This window comes from Serinus canaria, chromosome 6 (genome assembly GCF_022539315.1).
Source record: "Serinus canaria isolate serCan28SL12 chromosome 6, serCan2020, whole genome shotgun sequence".
Taxonomy (NCBI): Eukaryota; Metazoa; Chordata; class Aves; order Passeriformes; family Fringillidae; genus Serinus; species Serinus canaria.
The window spans coordinates 5,136,140-5,149,849 of NC_066320.1; the positions used below are offsets into that span (position 1 = coordinate 5,136,140).

At 42.7% G+C, this 13,710-nt stretch overlaps 1 protein-coding gene across 4 annotated transcripts in view; it reads left to right on the forward strand.

Moving 5' to 3' along the window:
• PCDH15 (protocadherin related 15) overlaps window positions 1–13,710 on the forward strand; it is a 263,505-nt gene that overhangs the window by 98,078 nt on the left and 151,717 nt on the right. For all 4 annotated transcript variants that reach the window (XM_030241129.2, XM_030241128.2, XM_050976520.1 and 1 more), the window contains 2 exons: window positions 6–114; window positions 4,485–4,597. In XM_030241129.2, the coding sequence (XP_030096989.2) occupies window positions 6–114; window positions 4,485–4,597 (222 nt within the window). The remainder of the gene's footprint in view (window positions 1–5; window positions 115–4,484; window positions 4,598–13,710) is intronic.

A 13,710-nucleotide genomic window follows, 5' to 3' on the forward strand; every position in this document is an offset into this window, starting at 1 on the left:
TTCAGGCCCATGTGAATCCCATCAGTGTAACTCCACCCATCCAAGCCATAGACCAGGACAGAAACATCCAGCCTCCTTCAGATCGACCTGGCATCCTCTACTCCATCCTAGTTGGTTGGTGTCTGCTACTTTTCCTATCCTTCCCAATCTCTTTATGACCAGCCAGGAAAAGATTGCCTGGGAGAGTGGAACCCTGGTTAAAAGTTCCTCTTGTGGTCAGTGGGATGTTTGGAATTGTTCTTCTGCCTGTTGGTGTTTAATTGCCACATGGAAGTTGATTTCTTGTAGTTATTTATTATGTTTAATCAGATTAAATCCAGAATTGTTGTCTGGTTTAGTGAGTGGACCAACACAGTGAGGGAAAGGAGAGCTCTGCTGGGATGTGCTTTTCATTGACTAAAAAAGAGGCTGAAAAAGGTAATTAGAGCAGATTTCATCCCAAAAATCACGTCATAAATTGATTTTATTCCTGACTTCTGCAGGGACAGCTCCACCCCAAGGCCACTTTTAGGCCAACTTCTTAAGGTTTTTTGCATAATTCACAAAGTTTTTCAGGAATAAAATTATTAAAGATATTGTGTGTCACTAACCTGGGATGTTGGGAATATTGGGGTGGCTGTTCTGACCTCCAAGAAATAATTCAGAAAGGTGCGGTGGTGCAGCAGTGTAGGTTGGTTTGTGGACTTGTTTTTTCCTATATTTTCTTTTTCCTTCTTTCCTTTTTCTTTTTGTTGTCCTTTTCTTTCTTTACATTTTTCTTTCATCTTCTATTCCTTCTTTTTTCTTTTTTGCTTTTTTTCTCTTGTCCATCTCTTCCTTCATTCTTCCTTTGTTTTTTTTTCTTTATTTCTTCAATTTTCTTTCACTTTTGTTATTCTCCTCTTTTTTCCCTTGTTTTCCTTCTTTTTCCCTCCCTCTTTCTTTTTTCCTTCTTTTCCCCTTCTTCCCTAACCTTTTGATTTTTTTATCTTCCTTTTTTATTTTCTTTACACATTGTTTCTCTTTTCCTCGTTTCTTTCTCCTTGTTTCTTTTTTCTCATTTCCCCCGGGATATTTTCCTCTTTACTGCTTTTTCTTTTTAGCTTTTCCTTGCTTTTTCTATTCTTTCTATTTTCATTTTTTGCCTTCTTTTTTCCTTATTTTCTCCTTTCTATTTTCCTTCTCTTTTATTCTTTCCCCCTTATATTTTCCTTTTCCTCCTTTTTTTCCTTCTTTCTCCTTCCCCTATATTTTCATGTGTTCATCTTTTTCCTTTTTTGTTTTTTCCTTCTTTCTTAATTTTTCCATCTTTTTTCCTCATTTCTTTTTCCTCGTTTATTTTTTCTACTTTCTATTTTTATTTTACTATTAATTTTTGCCCTTTTTTTCCTGTTTGCTTCTTTGTACCTTCTTTTTTTCCTCTTATTCCCCCCTCTTTGCTCTTCTATTTTTTTTCTCTTGTCTGGTTTTCTCTTTTTATTTTCCTTATTTTTCTTCCCCTGCGCTCTTCCTAAGGATTTCTTTTTGGATTTTAAGTCTGCCTTCATCTTTTCCAGGATTTGCTATTTCTGTTTTAGCCTCAGAAAATATTAAGCATTTTCACAGAAAACAGCCCTTGCAGATATTTCTCAGTATGTGAATTTTTCTCCCCCCTTTTCTTTAGATCTAAACCTCCTTCTCCTTGATATATTTAGGAATGTCCCTTTTTAAACACAGGGAGGTTTGAACCTGTGGAATAAGGGAATAAGTTACTTATTAGAGTGATTTTAATTTTATTTATTTTGACTCAGTTTTATTTGGTTCTTTTTTTGTTCACCTGTGCAAGGCACATGCTCCAAGCACTGTGGATATTTGAGATATTTAAGGTTTGGGAATGGGATATTTGGGTTGATTTTTTGGGGTTTTTTATTTGTTTGTTTGGTTTTTTTGGGTTTTCTTTTTTTTTTTTTTTTAGTAATACACTAATTTTTCCAATCCTTGGCTTTTGGAAATGTTCATTTCTTTTGGTCTTTGCAATATACCCACGTTCCCTGGACTTATCCAGGCATGAAGCAAGGCCTTTCCCTTTATTTTTTATTAGCACTGCCATTGATTCTACCAGTAAATTTCATTTTTTGACTAGAAAACTTTATTATTTTTAATAGTATTATGTTTAATAGTAAATTACGAGTGAAATATTCTTTTTAGGAGCAAAGATTTTCTCTGGGGCCAATCCTTGAGAAAAGCTGAATTTTCCTTTCAATCATGGGCTTTTGTTGCCCTTGGAACTGGCTCTGTGATTTCTGCTGCCAGTTTGGGACATTTTTTAAAATATTTTGAAGAGCCAAAAATGAAAATTAAGTTTTGGGAAGGGGGGGGATCCTCCAGTCCTGTGTCCATTTTAAGCCTCACAAAACCTTTCCTCTGGCTCTGGAAAAAGCAAATTGAGGAGTCCTTTCCTCCTCTCCTTGCTGCCCCCACCATTTTGATCCCTCAGCCTCTCCAAACCCATGGAATTTCTGGAGCCAGGAGCTCCTCCCTGGATTTCAGCACAGGCAGAGGTGGACTGAGGGCTGCTCTGTGCTGTCAAAAGGGAAATTATTCTGTACATGCAGAAGCAGATGTCCCTGGTCCTGGCAAAGCTGGCTCCCAGAGTTGAAAAATCCAGGAATCTGAGCTCTGAATCTGGGGAGCTCAGTAGGAATCCCCAGGCAGGATTTGGGGCATCCACCTGAGTTATCTCGAATTTTATTTTCTGTCATCCACCTTGCTGCCTTTTCCTCCTTTACCTGCTGAGGTTGGTTTGGTTGTTAGTGGAGTTTTTTTGGGTTGGTTTATTCCCCTTTTTTTTTTCCCTGGATTATTTCCTGACATCCTTACACAATATTAGCTTCATCTTCCTTTCTCTAGACCCCTTTGTGACTTTTACCCTCCTCCCCTACATATTTGTTCTCCTTTAGGGTGCTTTTTTTCGCTCCTTTCTCAGAGTTTTTGCATTTTGTCCCTAATTCTGTGACATTTTTTAGCTTCAGCAGCAGCCCTGCTGATGTGCAGCCTCTAAAACCAACAATTTCTTACCTGCCAAAATTCTGGAGCTCCTGCTGGGTGCCTTGAGCTCTTCAAAAATTCGATTAATTAATTAGAACTTGAAATTGACAGGCAGGGTGAGGGGATACAGGACCTGGAGCTTGAAGCTCTGCATTTGGGCTGGTGGTCTAAGAGAAAAAATAATCCATGGTGGTTCTTTTGCTGCTTTTTGGGTCAATGATAGATATCAGTGTAGATTAATAGTCACTGAAAAAAAAATAAATGGAGATATATATGTATGAATATATAATATAGATAATATAGTTATATATAATAGTAATTTATATATTAGCTATTATAGATCATATCATATAGATATTAATTATATGTATATTATATATAGAAAATAATGTGTATAATTTATTTATCTAGCAGATGGCTGTCATTGGAGGATTGCAAATTGAATTACTGCAGTAATTTATCTCCTGGCTTTCTAAAAGTACTCTCCAACCATTCTACTTGTAAAGGGAGCAAAAAGTAGCAGCACTGATGAGGAAAGTGATCTTCCCTTGTGTTCAATCCATGCCTCATTCCTGGCTGGATGCAGGGTTTGGCAGGGCCAGGTTTGTGCTGCTCCCAGGGCACCTTTAGGGGCTCAGGGATTTTTTTGGGGGAGCTCTTACCCCTTGAGCCAGGAGTGCCTTCTGCCCTCAGCTGCTGACAGGGCTGCTCCCAGACCTAACCCCCTCAAGATTTTAAGGTTCTTATTATCAGAATTTGGGCTCCTTGAGGTGCTCTCACAGTGTTGCTGAGCTGGAAGTGCTGGAGTTCACTCTGTGTGGAACACTTGGAATTTCTGGGCCCTTCTGCACCATTTCTTTGCAAATCCCAGGGTTCAGAATTACTGTAGCTGGGGTTTTTCCCTCCTCCTGTGCCAGGCTGTGGTGCTGGAACATTTTGGCTTTAGGCACAGGTGCATTTTTGGGCAGCAGCTGCCAGGCACAGGCCTTGGAACAGCCCTTCCTCCATCTCCACGGGCTCCCAAATCCACTCAGGCTCTGAGGCTGCTGGAGAATATCCTGGAAATCCACAGCCATGAAAACACCACTTACAGCTGACAATAAACTGAGATTTCTTCTGGTGCTTCCTCCCTGAGGAGAAACTTTTCCCAGAAGGATTTCTAAAATAACCTATCTGTTGTTACCATATTGTTATTACTTATATCTATTATTTATGTGCTATTAATAATATTCCTGCTGTTATCAAGTACTTAGGGAGGCCCAGTTGAGAGGAATCTTTGTGGTTTTGGAGAGTAAGGAAATAATAATATTAAACACATAACTTTATAGTATCCTTAAGCTCTGTGTCCACATAAGGCAATATTTTCTCCTTCCAATAACAAAATGAGGTTTTGTTCCTTTGATGATTAATGAGTAAAATAAACACATTGCTGAACTAAACCTTTCAGAGCTGTTTAAACCTCCATGTCTTTTTTGCAGGTACTCCTGAGGATTATCCCCAGTATTTCCATATGAATCTCACAACAGCTGAACTGACACTCCTCAAGCCAATAAACAGGGATTTACACCAGAAGTTTGACTTGGTTATTAAGGTAATTTGGGCTGACTTTTTTTTCAGTGTTTTTATATTCTCTGGAAAACATAAAGCATTGGAGAAAATGTAGGGTGGGCCTGCTTGTCTCTTCTGCAGTTTTCTCTTCTTTTTTAGCCTTTTCCTTCTTTACCTGCTGAGCTTAGTTTGGTTGTTAGTGGAGTTTTTCAGGTTGGTTTTTTCCCCTTTTTTTTGACATCCTTGCACAATAATAGCTTCATCTTCCTTTCTCTAGATCCCTTTGTGTGTGTCTTAGCCTGTCAGGCATCACTTAGCTCCATGGGGGAAGAAGGGTGTGAAGTGCTTGTGGAAAGGGAATGAACCCTGGCAGAGCTGTAACATTTCACATTACATTGTGTGAACAAGCTCAGCATCACTCAGTGAGTGCCCTCACTTTTTATGAGCCCTGTTGTCCTAAAAATGCAGCTGGTTTCTGTTTAATGTGTTCAGTTCCCAGCCCATTCTGGAACACAGGGATACGGAGCACTGTGTGAGTGGTGAATGTTCAGAGTCCCACTGATGCCTGGAGAAAGCTGCCCTAGAGCAGAGGCCAGACAGAGTTAAAGAATAAAGCAGGGATTTATTAAAAGGATCTTCTCCATGGATCCACCTTGGGCAGCACAAGAGCCCAGCCAGGGCTGCACCCAAGGTGAACCAAAATGGGCACAAAATGCACACCCAGTCACGGGGTCTGTCACTGGGATCAGTTCTGCTCCATTTGCATCTTGGAGTTCATTGTCCCATTCCAGCTTTAGCCCAGGCAGTCCCATCCTTGTTTTTCTCTCTTCAGTCCATGTTGTTTATGCTCTTGGGCCTGAGATTTGGATCATTTGTCCTTGGTCCCAGCTGGAGAAGGAATTTTTTTGTCTCCCTGCTCTGTGCAGAGAGATCACCATCCCTTAATGTGAAGCTCAGACCCACACACTAAAGCAGCACAGAATGTGAAAAATAGAAAAGCTCAAACCTGAGGCATCATTAGCATGGGTCAGGTTGGGGTAGCAGTGAATAATTCATATTTGAGTAGTGAATATTCACAGGACCCCAGACCGGCTGAGGCTGCAGGAGCTCAGTGGGCACCTGGTGTCCCCTCCCTGCTGGAGCAGGGCCATGGCAGAGCCCAGGGCACAGCACTGTGTGCACCCAGCTGTGCCCCAGCCCCAGGGAGGAGAGCCCCCAGGCTCTGTGGGCAATCTGCTCAGGCTGGGCACTGCCCAGGGAAGAAGTTGTGCCTCCTGGGCAGGGCAATGGCTGGGCTCAGGCCCTGCCCGTGGCTCTGGTGCCATGGCTGGGCCCCGGAGCAGAGCCTGGGCCCTGCTCTGCCCCTCCTGCCCCCAGGGACAGCCAGGCCTGAGGGCCCCTCTCAGCTGGGGCTCCTCTCCAGGCTGGGCAGCCCCAGCTCCCTCAGCCTTCCCTGGGCCCCCAGCTGCTCCAGGCCCTTCCCAGCTCCAGCAGCTCCTGGCCCTGCTGTGCTCAGCCCCCAGAGCTGGACACAGCACTCCAGAGGTGCCTCCAGGGCTGCCCAGGGCCAGGATCCCTCCCTGCCCTGCTGCCAGGGCTCTGCTGCCCATTCAGCTCCTTGTGCTGGGAAAAGCCCCAAAGCACAGCCCCTGGATCCCTGGCAGTGCCCAAGGCCAGGTTGGACTTTGGAGCTTGGAGCAGCCTGGAGCAGTGGAAGGTGTCCCTGCCCATGGCAGGGGTGGCACTGGATGGGCTTTGAGGTCCCTCCCAACCCAAACCATTCCATGACTCTCAATATCCAAAGGAGTTCCAGGTTAAAGCCCTGTAGCCCTTTCTTCCCAAACCTGGAGTGCACAATGTGTCAGTTAAGAAATCAGTTACCTGCTGTGGGAGGGTGTTTTCTGTACCTCAGTACTAACTTGGGTTGTTAATGGCCATGCCTACAGGATTTAGTGGGTTCCTGTTGCTGTGGTAAATGTGCAGTCAGGGAAAATAAGGAAACAGTAAGGAAAAGGAGCACTCTGTAAGAATGATTATGTTCCACTTGCTAAAACAATGAAAGTTTTTATGCTGTATCCTTCAGGGACCATTGGAATAATGGCTCAGGCTTGTACCAAATCAAACCTTCAGCTTCTTGTGTTGCACATTTCTCATTTCTTGCAGTTGTAGGATCTGATTCTGTTTTATCTGGAGGGGTGCAATGTGTGATGTTTCCCTTCAAACAGAAAATATGCTATTTTTGCAGCATGTGCTCAGTTTAGTGTTTAAAATATTCCCTCTGATGTGAGAAGATCATTTTTTTTTCTTCTGTTAAGATATCATGGGAAACTGTAAAATGGAAAAGGTGGTTAAGTCAATACAGGAATATTTGAATGCAGGAAAGAAGGTGGGCAGGAAATGGGGGCACTCACCTGCATTGCTGATAAATGTTGAATTCTCAAATAGGGAGACAATGAAAAAAACTCAACATCCTACTAAGAAATTCTGGATTTCAGCCTTCCTCTTCCTCTGGAATATATTAGATGATAAGCAAGGAGAGAACCAATTTTGCCCTCCTATGGAAGCTCTTGGCACTTCCACTCCCTTCCAAGAAACATGGGCATTATTACAGCTTCCTTGCAAAATAAGAAAAGTGGAATTTAGGGGGTTCCCATTGAAATTTCCATGTGGTAACAGCAAGGCTGCCACAATATGTGGATTAAACCATTAAACTGAAAAGGCTTAATTAAAATTAGTGACATGACTACTGCACTCTAGACATGAGATTGTTCTTGTCACCAGCTCTAAAAAGTGCCAGGCATGTTTTATTTATTTATTTTTTTTTTAAGCATGAAGCAAGTGGGAGAATTAATCAGATGCACTTTGCTCCTTTGCTGTTTGAGCAGGGGTTATTTATCAATCAGCCAGAATCGAAGCTGGCACTTCCATTACCATCCATTTGCAAAGAGGATGGGCTGTGGGAGGCTGGCTGTGCTGGCACAGGCAGGGAAGTGCTCATGGATGGAATTCCTGTGCTTTGGAGAACTCACCATTCCTGAGGAAGAGCCAATTTTGATCACCTTGCTCATGCTGGGGGTGATTCCGTTCACAGGGACTCACTTTTGGAGTAGGCCAAGCATGGGGAGCTGCAGGGGTTTCTCCTCAGTATTTGCAGTGAGTTGCTGTCCAGTAATTAAGGAAAAATCATGACATTTATCCATTCAGAGCTGCTATAAAACCTGTGGGAGTTGCAAAAGAAAAAAAAAAAAAAAAAAAAAAACCTGGAAATATTTTGATGCTAATGATGGGCAGAGAATCCCAGATTGGTTTGAGTTGGAAGGGACCTTAAAGCTCATCCAGTGCCAACCCTGCCATGGGCAGGGACACCTTCCACTGTCCCAGGCAGCTCCAAGCCCCATCCAGCCTGGCCTTGGGCACTGCCAGGGATCCAGGGGCAGCCCCAGCTGCTCTGGGAGTCTGTGCTAGAACCTTCCCACCCTCACAGACCTTCTCCATTTCTGATTGTACCACTCTGGTCTCTGTTCCTCAGGACTACATCAGATTTTCTTCCCTTTAAAGAAAATGCATCTTTTTCAGATTCAAAATCAAGGGAAGCATTTTATTTCTCCTGCAAAAATGGATTTTCCTTTTCTGATGGCATTGTATTAGTGACTAAAAATGCTTTGGTTTTTAGAACATCAGGTGGAAAAATAGAGGAGTATTTTGGTGACCTCATGTGGGCCCCTGTGTAGTGGCGAAATGAAATTGATTACTTTAGAGTAGTTTAGATAGCTAAATTGATAGATAAATTGATTTAGTTAATTAAATTGGTAGTTCTAGAGTGGGTTTTCATCCATCCTGACTGGTCAATTCATAAACCATTGTCTGTTGTATTTGATTGTATTTGGGATATTAGGGAGGATTAATGTGACTTGGGCATCTCAAGAAAAATTTCAATTGTATTATTAAAAAAAAATAGGTGGGAAAGAGAGAAAAGGTAAGATAAGATTCCCAGCTTCAGATAACATTTGTAGTCTGATTTTTATTTACCAGACTTTTCCCTGAATGTAGGAGCTTTATGGTGAATGCAGTCTCATAGTGAATACAGCCTCAACCTGGGCTAGTGGAACTGGATGAGCTTTAAGGCCCCTCCAAGCCAAACCACTCTGGAATTCTGTGAAAAAGAATTGGTTTGTGTCCCTTGGGTTGTTTTGGTGCCCTCCCCACAGAGCTGGTGCCAGAAATGTGCTTCGACACCATGCCAGGATAACACAGAGGATCTTGAAGAATATTCTTTCATGGCATTTTCTGGATCCCTTGGATGTATCCCCGTGGTCCCAGGAGGGCTTTCACCCAAGGCTGTCATTAACCCAGTGACAGACAATTCGTCAGAAACAGCTCTGCAGTGGGGCTCTTTCCCTGTTGATTAGAAGGTCAGAGTGGAGCAGAGTGTTTGCAATTCCAGGGTTAGAGAGGGAAATTGGTTTGGGATCCCATTGTGTAAGAGGTGATGGAGAACATTTCTGCTGTAGTGTCTACTCTGGAATTTCTCCAGGCTGGAGTTTTTGAACTCTGTGAGATTTCCAGCCAAACTGGGCAGCATGGGCAGCTCCAATCTCTGCTCCTAGGGAATGGCTGGAGCAGTGCTTGAGTGCCAGGTGAGGTTTAGGTTGGATTTCAGAGAAAGGTTCTTCCCCCAGAGGATGCTGGCACTGCCCAGGCTCCCCAGGGAAAGGGCACAGCCTGGAGGCTGCCAGAGCTCCAGGAGAGCTTGGACATTCCAGGGATGCCCAGGGTGGGATTGGTGGGGGGGGTCTGGGCAGGATCCATGATTCTTGTGGGTCCTTCCAGCCCAGGGTATTTTGTGGTTCTCTGATTCCTTTCTCATGGAGGTGCTTTGGATCAGAGAGATGCCCCCAGCAGTGCCACTATAGTTCAATATCAGAATAAATCACACCGACTCCATTTCCTTCATGGAAGAAAAAGTCCATTCTTGATTCACATAACTCCTTTTTATACAATTCTACAGACCTCGTGTGTGACTCCAGTTGGTCAGTGGCTTTCTTGCCAATGAATCTGTTGGTTAGTAAAAGGAATTTTACTTGTCCATCAAATCTCTCTGCTGTTGAATTGTTCACATATTTTCCTCACTGATTCTCATGGATAGATTTAATGTTTATACAGGTGCTAGTTGGTTTTCACCCAGGAATAAATTATGTTAACAAACTGTTCCCACCAGGATTGCTTTCACATGGGAGCTTGCCATGTGCTAGCTTGACAGGCTAGCCACTGATCTACCAGAGCAGGCCTGATTTTATAAGGCCTGTCTTTATAAATTTTCTACCTTACTGCAACAGTTCAAATCTTCCCAATGTCCATGATTCTCCAGATATGGATCTCTGCACAAACAACAGGAAGTGATGCTCTCCTGCTCCTCACTCTGGAGGTTGTTTTGTTTCTCTTATTCCAATGGGAGCTTCATGGATCCCTCCTGTCTGCTGGTCTCAGCTGTCAAAAAATTCCTGAATTACAGGGGAAAAAAAGGCATGGCTTCAGAAACAGCCTCAGGATCAAACTGTGGACAAACCTTGGAAGGCAGAAAATAGGGATATTTCTGTGCCATGTTTGGTGTGATTGCACAGGGCTGTTTCCTGTGCCAAGGAGACTGGGAGAGGATTTTTGTCAGCCACTGGCAAGGGCAAAAAATGATGAGGTTGGAAGCACAGGGAGATTGAGGAGGAGAGCTCTGGGCTGGAGAATCTTGGGAATGATCTCAATGGTTGAATTCCTGAAGTAATAGCTAATTCTGATCCTGAGGTATTACCAAATCATAATATATATATAATATATGTAAAATATTCTGGTTGTAAAGACAAAGATATAATCACAGAATCATTTGGGTTAGAAAAACCCTCTGGAATCATAATTTCCAACCATTAACCCAGCCAAGCCCACCATTACTCCATGTCCCCATGCCTTCCAAACACTTCCTGGGATGGAGCTTCCAGGGATTGACTGCAGAATTACAGAAGCACTTTGCAAGACCAACTGAGTTGGTGATAAAATGGCTGATAAAATTAGGCATGGCTTAAAAATAAAGTAAAACATGTCAGAAAGGATCACCCTGAACTTCAGTATAAAAATGATGGGTTCTGGCCTGACCTGGGAATGATATCTTGGCGTTGGAACTGGGAACAGGGTGTGAAGGTTGGCTTGGTGATCCAAAAAAAAAAAAAAAAAAATTAAGATATAAAATGGAAATGGAACATTGGAAATCATTAGTGAAACTAGAGAAAAGAACAGGGAGCAAAGCACTGCAGCTCTGAACAGATCCAGGTGTCCTGAGCCCAGGGTCCCAAAAGGACAGGGCAGGACAGAGGCTCCTGCAGGTGGGGAGGAAGAAGCTGGGACAGATACCTGTGAAATCCAGTGGGAGTGAGGAGGAAGCAGCAGTTCAGCCTCTCCTGCAGTGCCAGGGTCAGTGCCCTGTATTTGGCTGCAGCTTCAAGCAGGATTTTGGAGTTGTTCTTCTTAGCCTGTTTAACAGGGGAGGTTCAGCTTAGGCATCAAAATAATTTTTTTCCCTGAAAAAGTAGTCAGGGTATTGGGAAAGGTTGCCCAGTGTTGGAGTCACCCTCTCTGGAAATGGTCAGGAGACATCAGGATCTGCCCTTGGGGACACAGTTTAGGGCTGATGCAGGGGCTGGACTCTGACCTTGAAGGAATTTCCCAGCCTTGGTGATTCTGTGGCTGTTTTATTCTGAATTTCAGACAGCACAATTCCAGCAGGCAGGGAGGAGATGCCCATCAGTTGAGGCTCACTGGACTGGAAATTCTTGGGTTAGAGAAATGCTCCATAAGTTTTAAGACTTAAAAAGTCCTGAATTATCTTTTTTTGTTGTTTTTACCTCTTCAGAAACATCATATCTGCAAGGTTTGGTTGACTTTTGCAAGAATTTCAGCTTTCAACTCTTCCCAGCCTGCTCTGATTCCCCTGGCTCCATCATCTATTCACCTTTGTTACCTTTGTTTGGGTAGCTCCAAATATCCTCTCTTCCCATGTCTTAATTTTCTTGCATTTCAGAGGATTTTTGCTTATATTTTGCACCTCTAAATTTTGGGGTTTGTACTCAGGGCGACAGATTAGGGAAAGAATGGAAGAAGTTCATTTTCATTAAGAGTTGCTCCATCCTCTTCCTGTCAAGGCTGAGATTTTCCAAATCATTCCTTTGGCTGTGCATCTCCTGTAGGTGCTAAGCACAATAAGTGGTTTTTTAAATTAGTTTTTCAAAGGTTCAGCCCTTAGGTGAACTCAGAATACTCAGAATTCAATTAATTCTCTGTGAGACGTTTTTTTTTTTTCTCTCTTGTGTTTAATACAGTGATGGGATTTGATATAGAATTAAAAGTGAGTGCAGGGACAGGGTTTGTCTTTGTGATGAAGGAAGAAAATGGTCCAGGACACCCAAACTTTTCCTTTAAATTGTTAAAATATTTCTTCAGATCAGTAAGACCCTAAATTTTGTGTCAGAGCTCTCAGAGCAATGAAATCATTGAAATCAATAACTGGGATGTCCTGTAATGCTTTTATTGCCAGAAATTTTCATTCTGCAAGAAAAAACAATCTCTTTCTGTGGAAAATTTAACATTCAGCAATTAAAACTTGGCCTAATGGCTTCACATGTGGTGGTTTTTTTTAAGGGAAGAAGGAAGAGCTGTATTATTTGGAAACAATCTAATTATTATTAACAGTAATTACTGTTCACTGCCCTGCAGCATTGTGAGTCTTGCTGGTCCTGAAGTCACCCTTTACCCATGGTCCTAAAATGGATCTTTTGGGGTTTGTTTGTTTTTTTGAGTTTTTTTTTAAGCCCAGGTCCAGACACATTTTGTGCTGATTTAATTTCCCTGACACAGTGACACCAGTCACCTTTCTTCTGTGCTCCTTGTCCTTAAGCCAAGTTTTAATCCAGTTCAGTGCTTCTTTCCCATGCTGACCTTGGGAATTATTCCCCAGTCCTAAAGTTTGGCCTAAATCTGGATAAATGCTGTTTTTCTTTTCACCCTGCCCTTGTTCAGTTTTACTGAGTGATCTCCCCTTTCAAAGGAGCCACTTACTCACCCTGCCCTTCCTTCCCTCTCTCCCTGCTCCTGATTTCAATCACATCCATTTAAATAATGGATCACAGAATCCCAGGATGGTTTGGCTTGGAAGGGGCATTAAAGCCTATCTGGTTCCACCCTCTGCCACCTCATTTTTGCTTTACTTAAATCTGAGATCTCCTTGGAGCTCAGTTTGCAGCTCCTGCTATTCTTCCACACAGATTTGTGCATAGCCCCTCACCAGGAATAAATCCTGATATCCCAATTTTTTTGGGATGTGTGAAGTTCCCATTTGTCCCCATGCACCACTTTCCCCTCAGCTCCACTTGCTCATCTTCCTGTTAGGAGTGGAGGGAACAGAGAAATTTTTCTGATTTTATTTTTTTTCTGTTCATTTGTTTGGGGTTTATTATTAATAATTTGGTTTGGGTTTGTTTTTTGGGTTTGTTTTTTTTTGGTGGTATTTTTTTTGTGTGTGTCTGTGTTTTTATTTGCTTCCAGGGATGGACCTTCTAATTTTCATCAAATAAAAGAGCTAGGATGAAGACACCCCCTCTGGTTTGGTGGATTTTGGTTTTGTTTTTTGTTTGGGTTTTTTTTTAATTTATTCCTAATTAGCCCGTTTTACACTTCAGATTACTCTGTAGTCCTGGAGAAAAGGAGCAGCATGGATGTGTCTTAGCTAAAACAATTTCATTTCCTTGAACCTTAGGACAGATTTTTTTATTTTTTTTTTTGGATGGAGGATTGCTGAAGTGGATTCTGGGATTCCATGGAGAAATGGGAACTCTGAGTTTTTTCTAAGGGAGCCACGTTTTGCCCTCTTTTAAATGTTCCTCTAGGACAGGACCTGCTGCTTTGGCAGTCAGAGAGGACACTGGGAACTGGCTGGAGAATGTTCCAGCTCTGGTTTGTGCTGAGGGCCTGGAGCTGGACTTGATCCTTGTGGGTCCTTTCCAGCTTGGAATTGCACTCAGTGATATCTGAGGGTCCTTTCCAGCTTGGAATTGCACTCAGTGATATCTGAGGGTCCTTTCCAGCTTGGAATTCTCCATGCTTCCGTAAGGGAGCCTT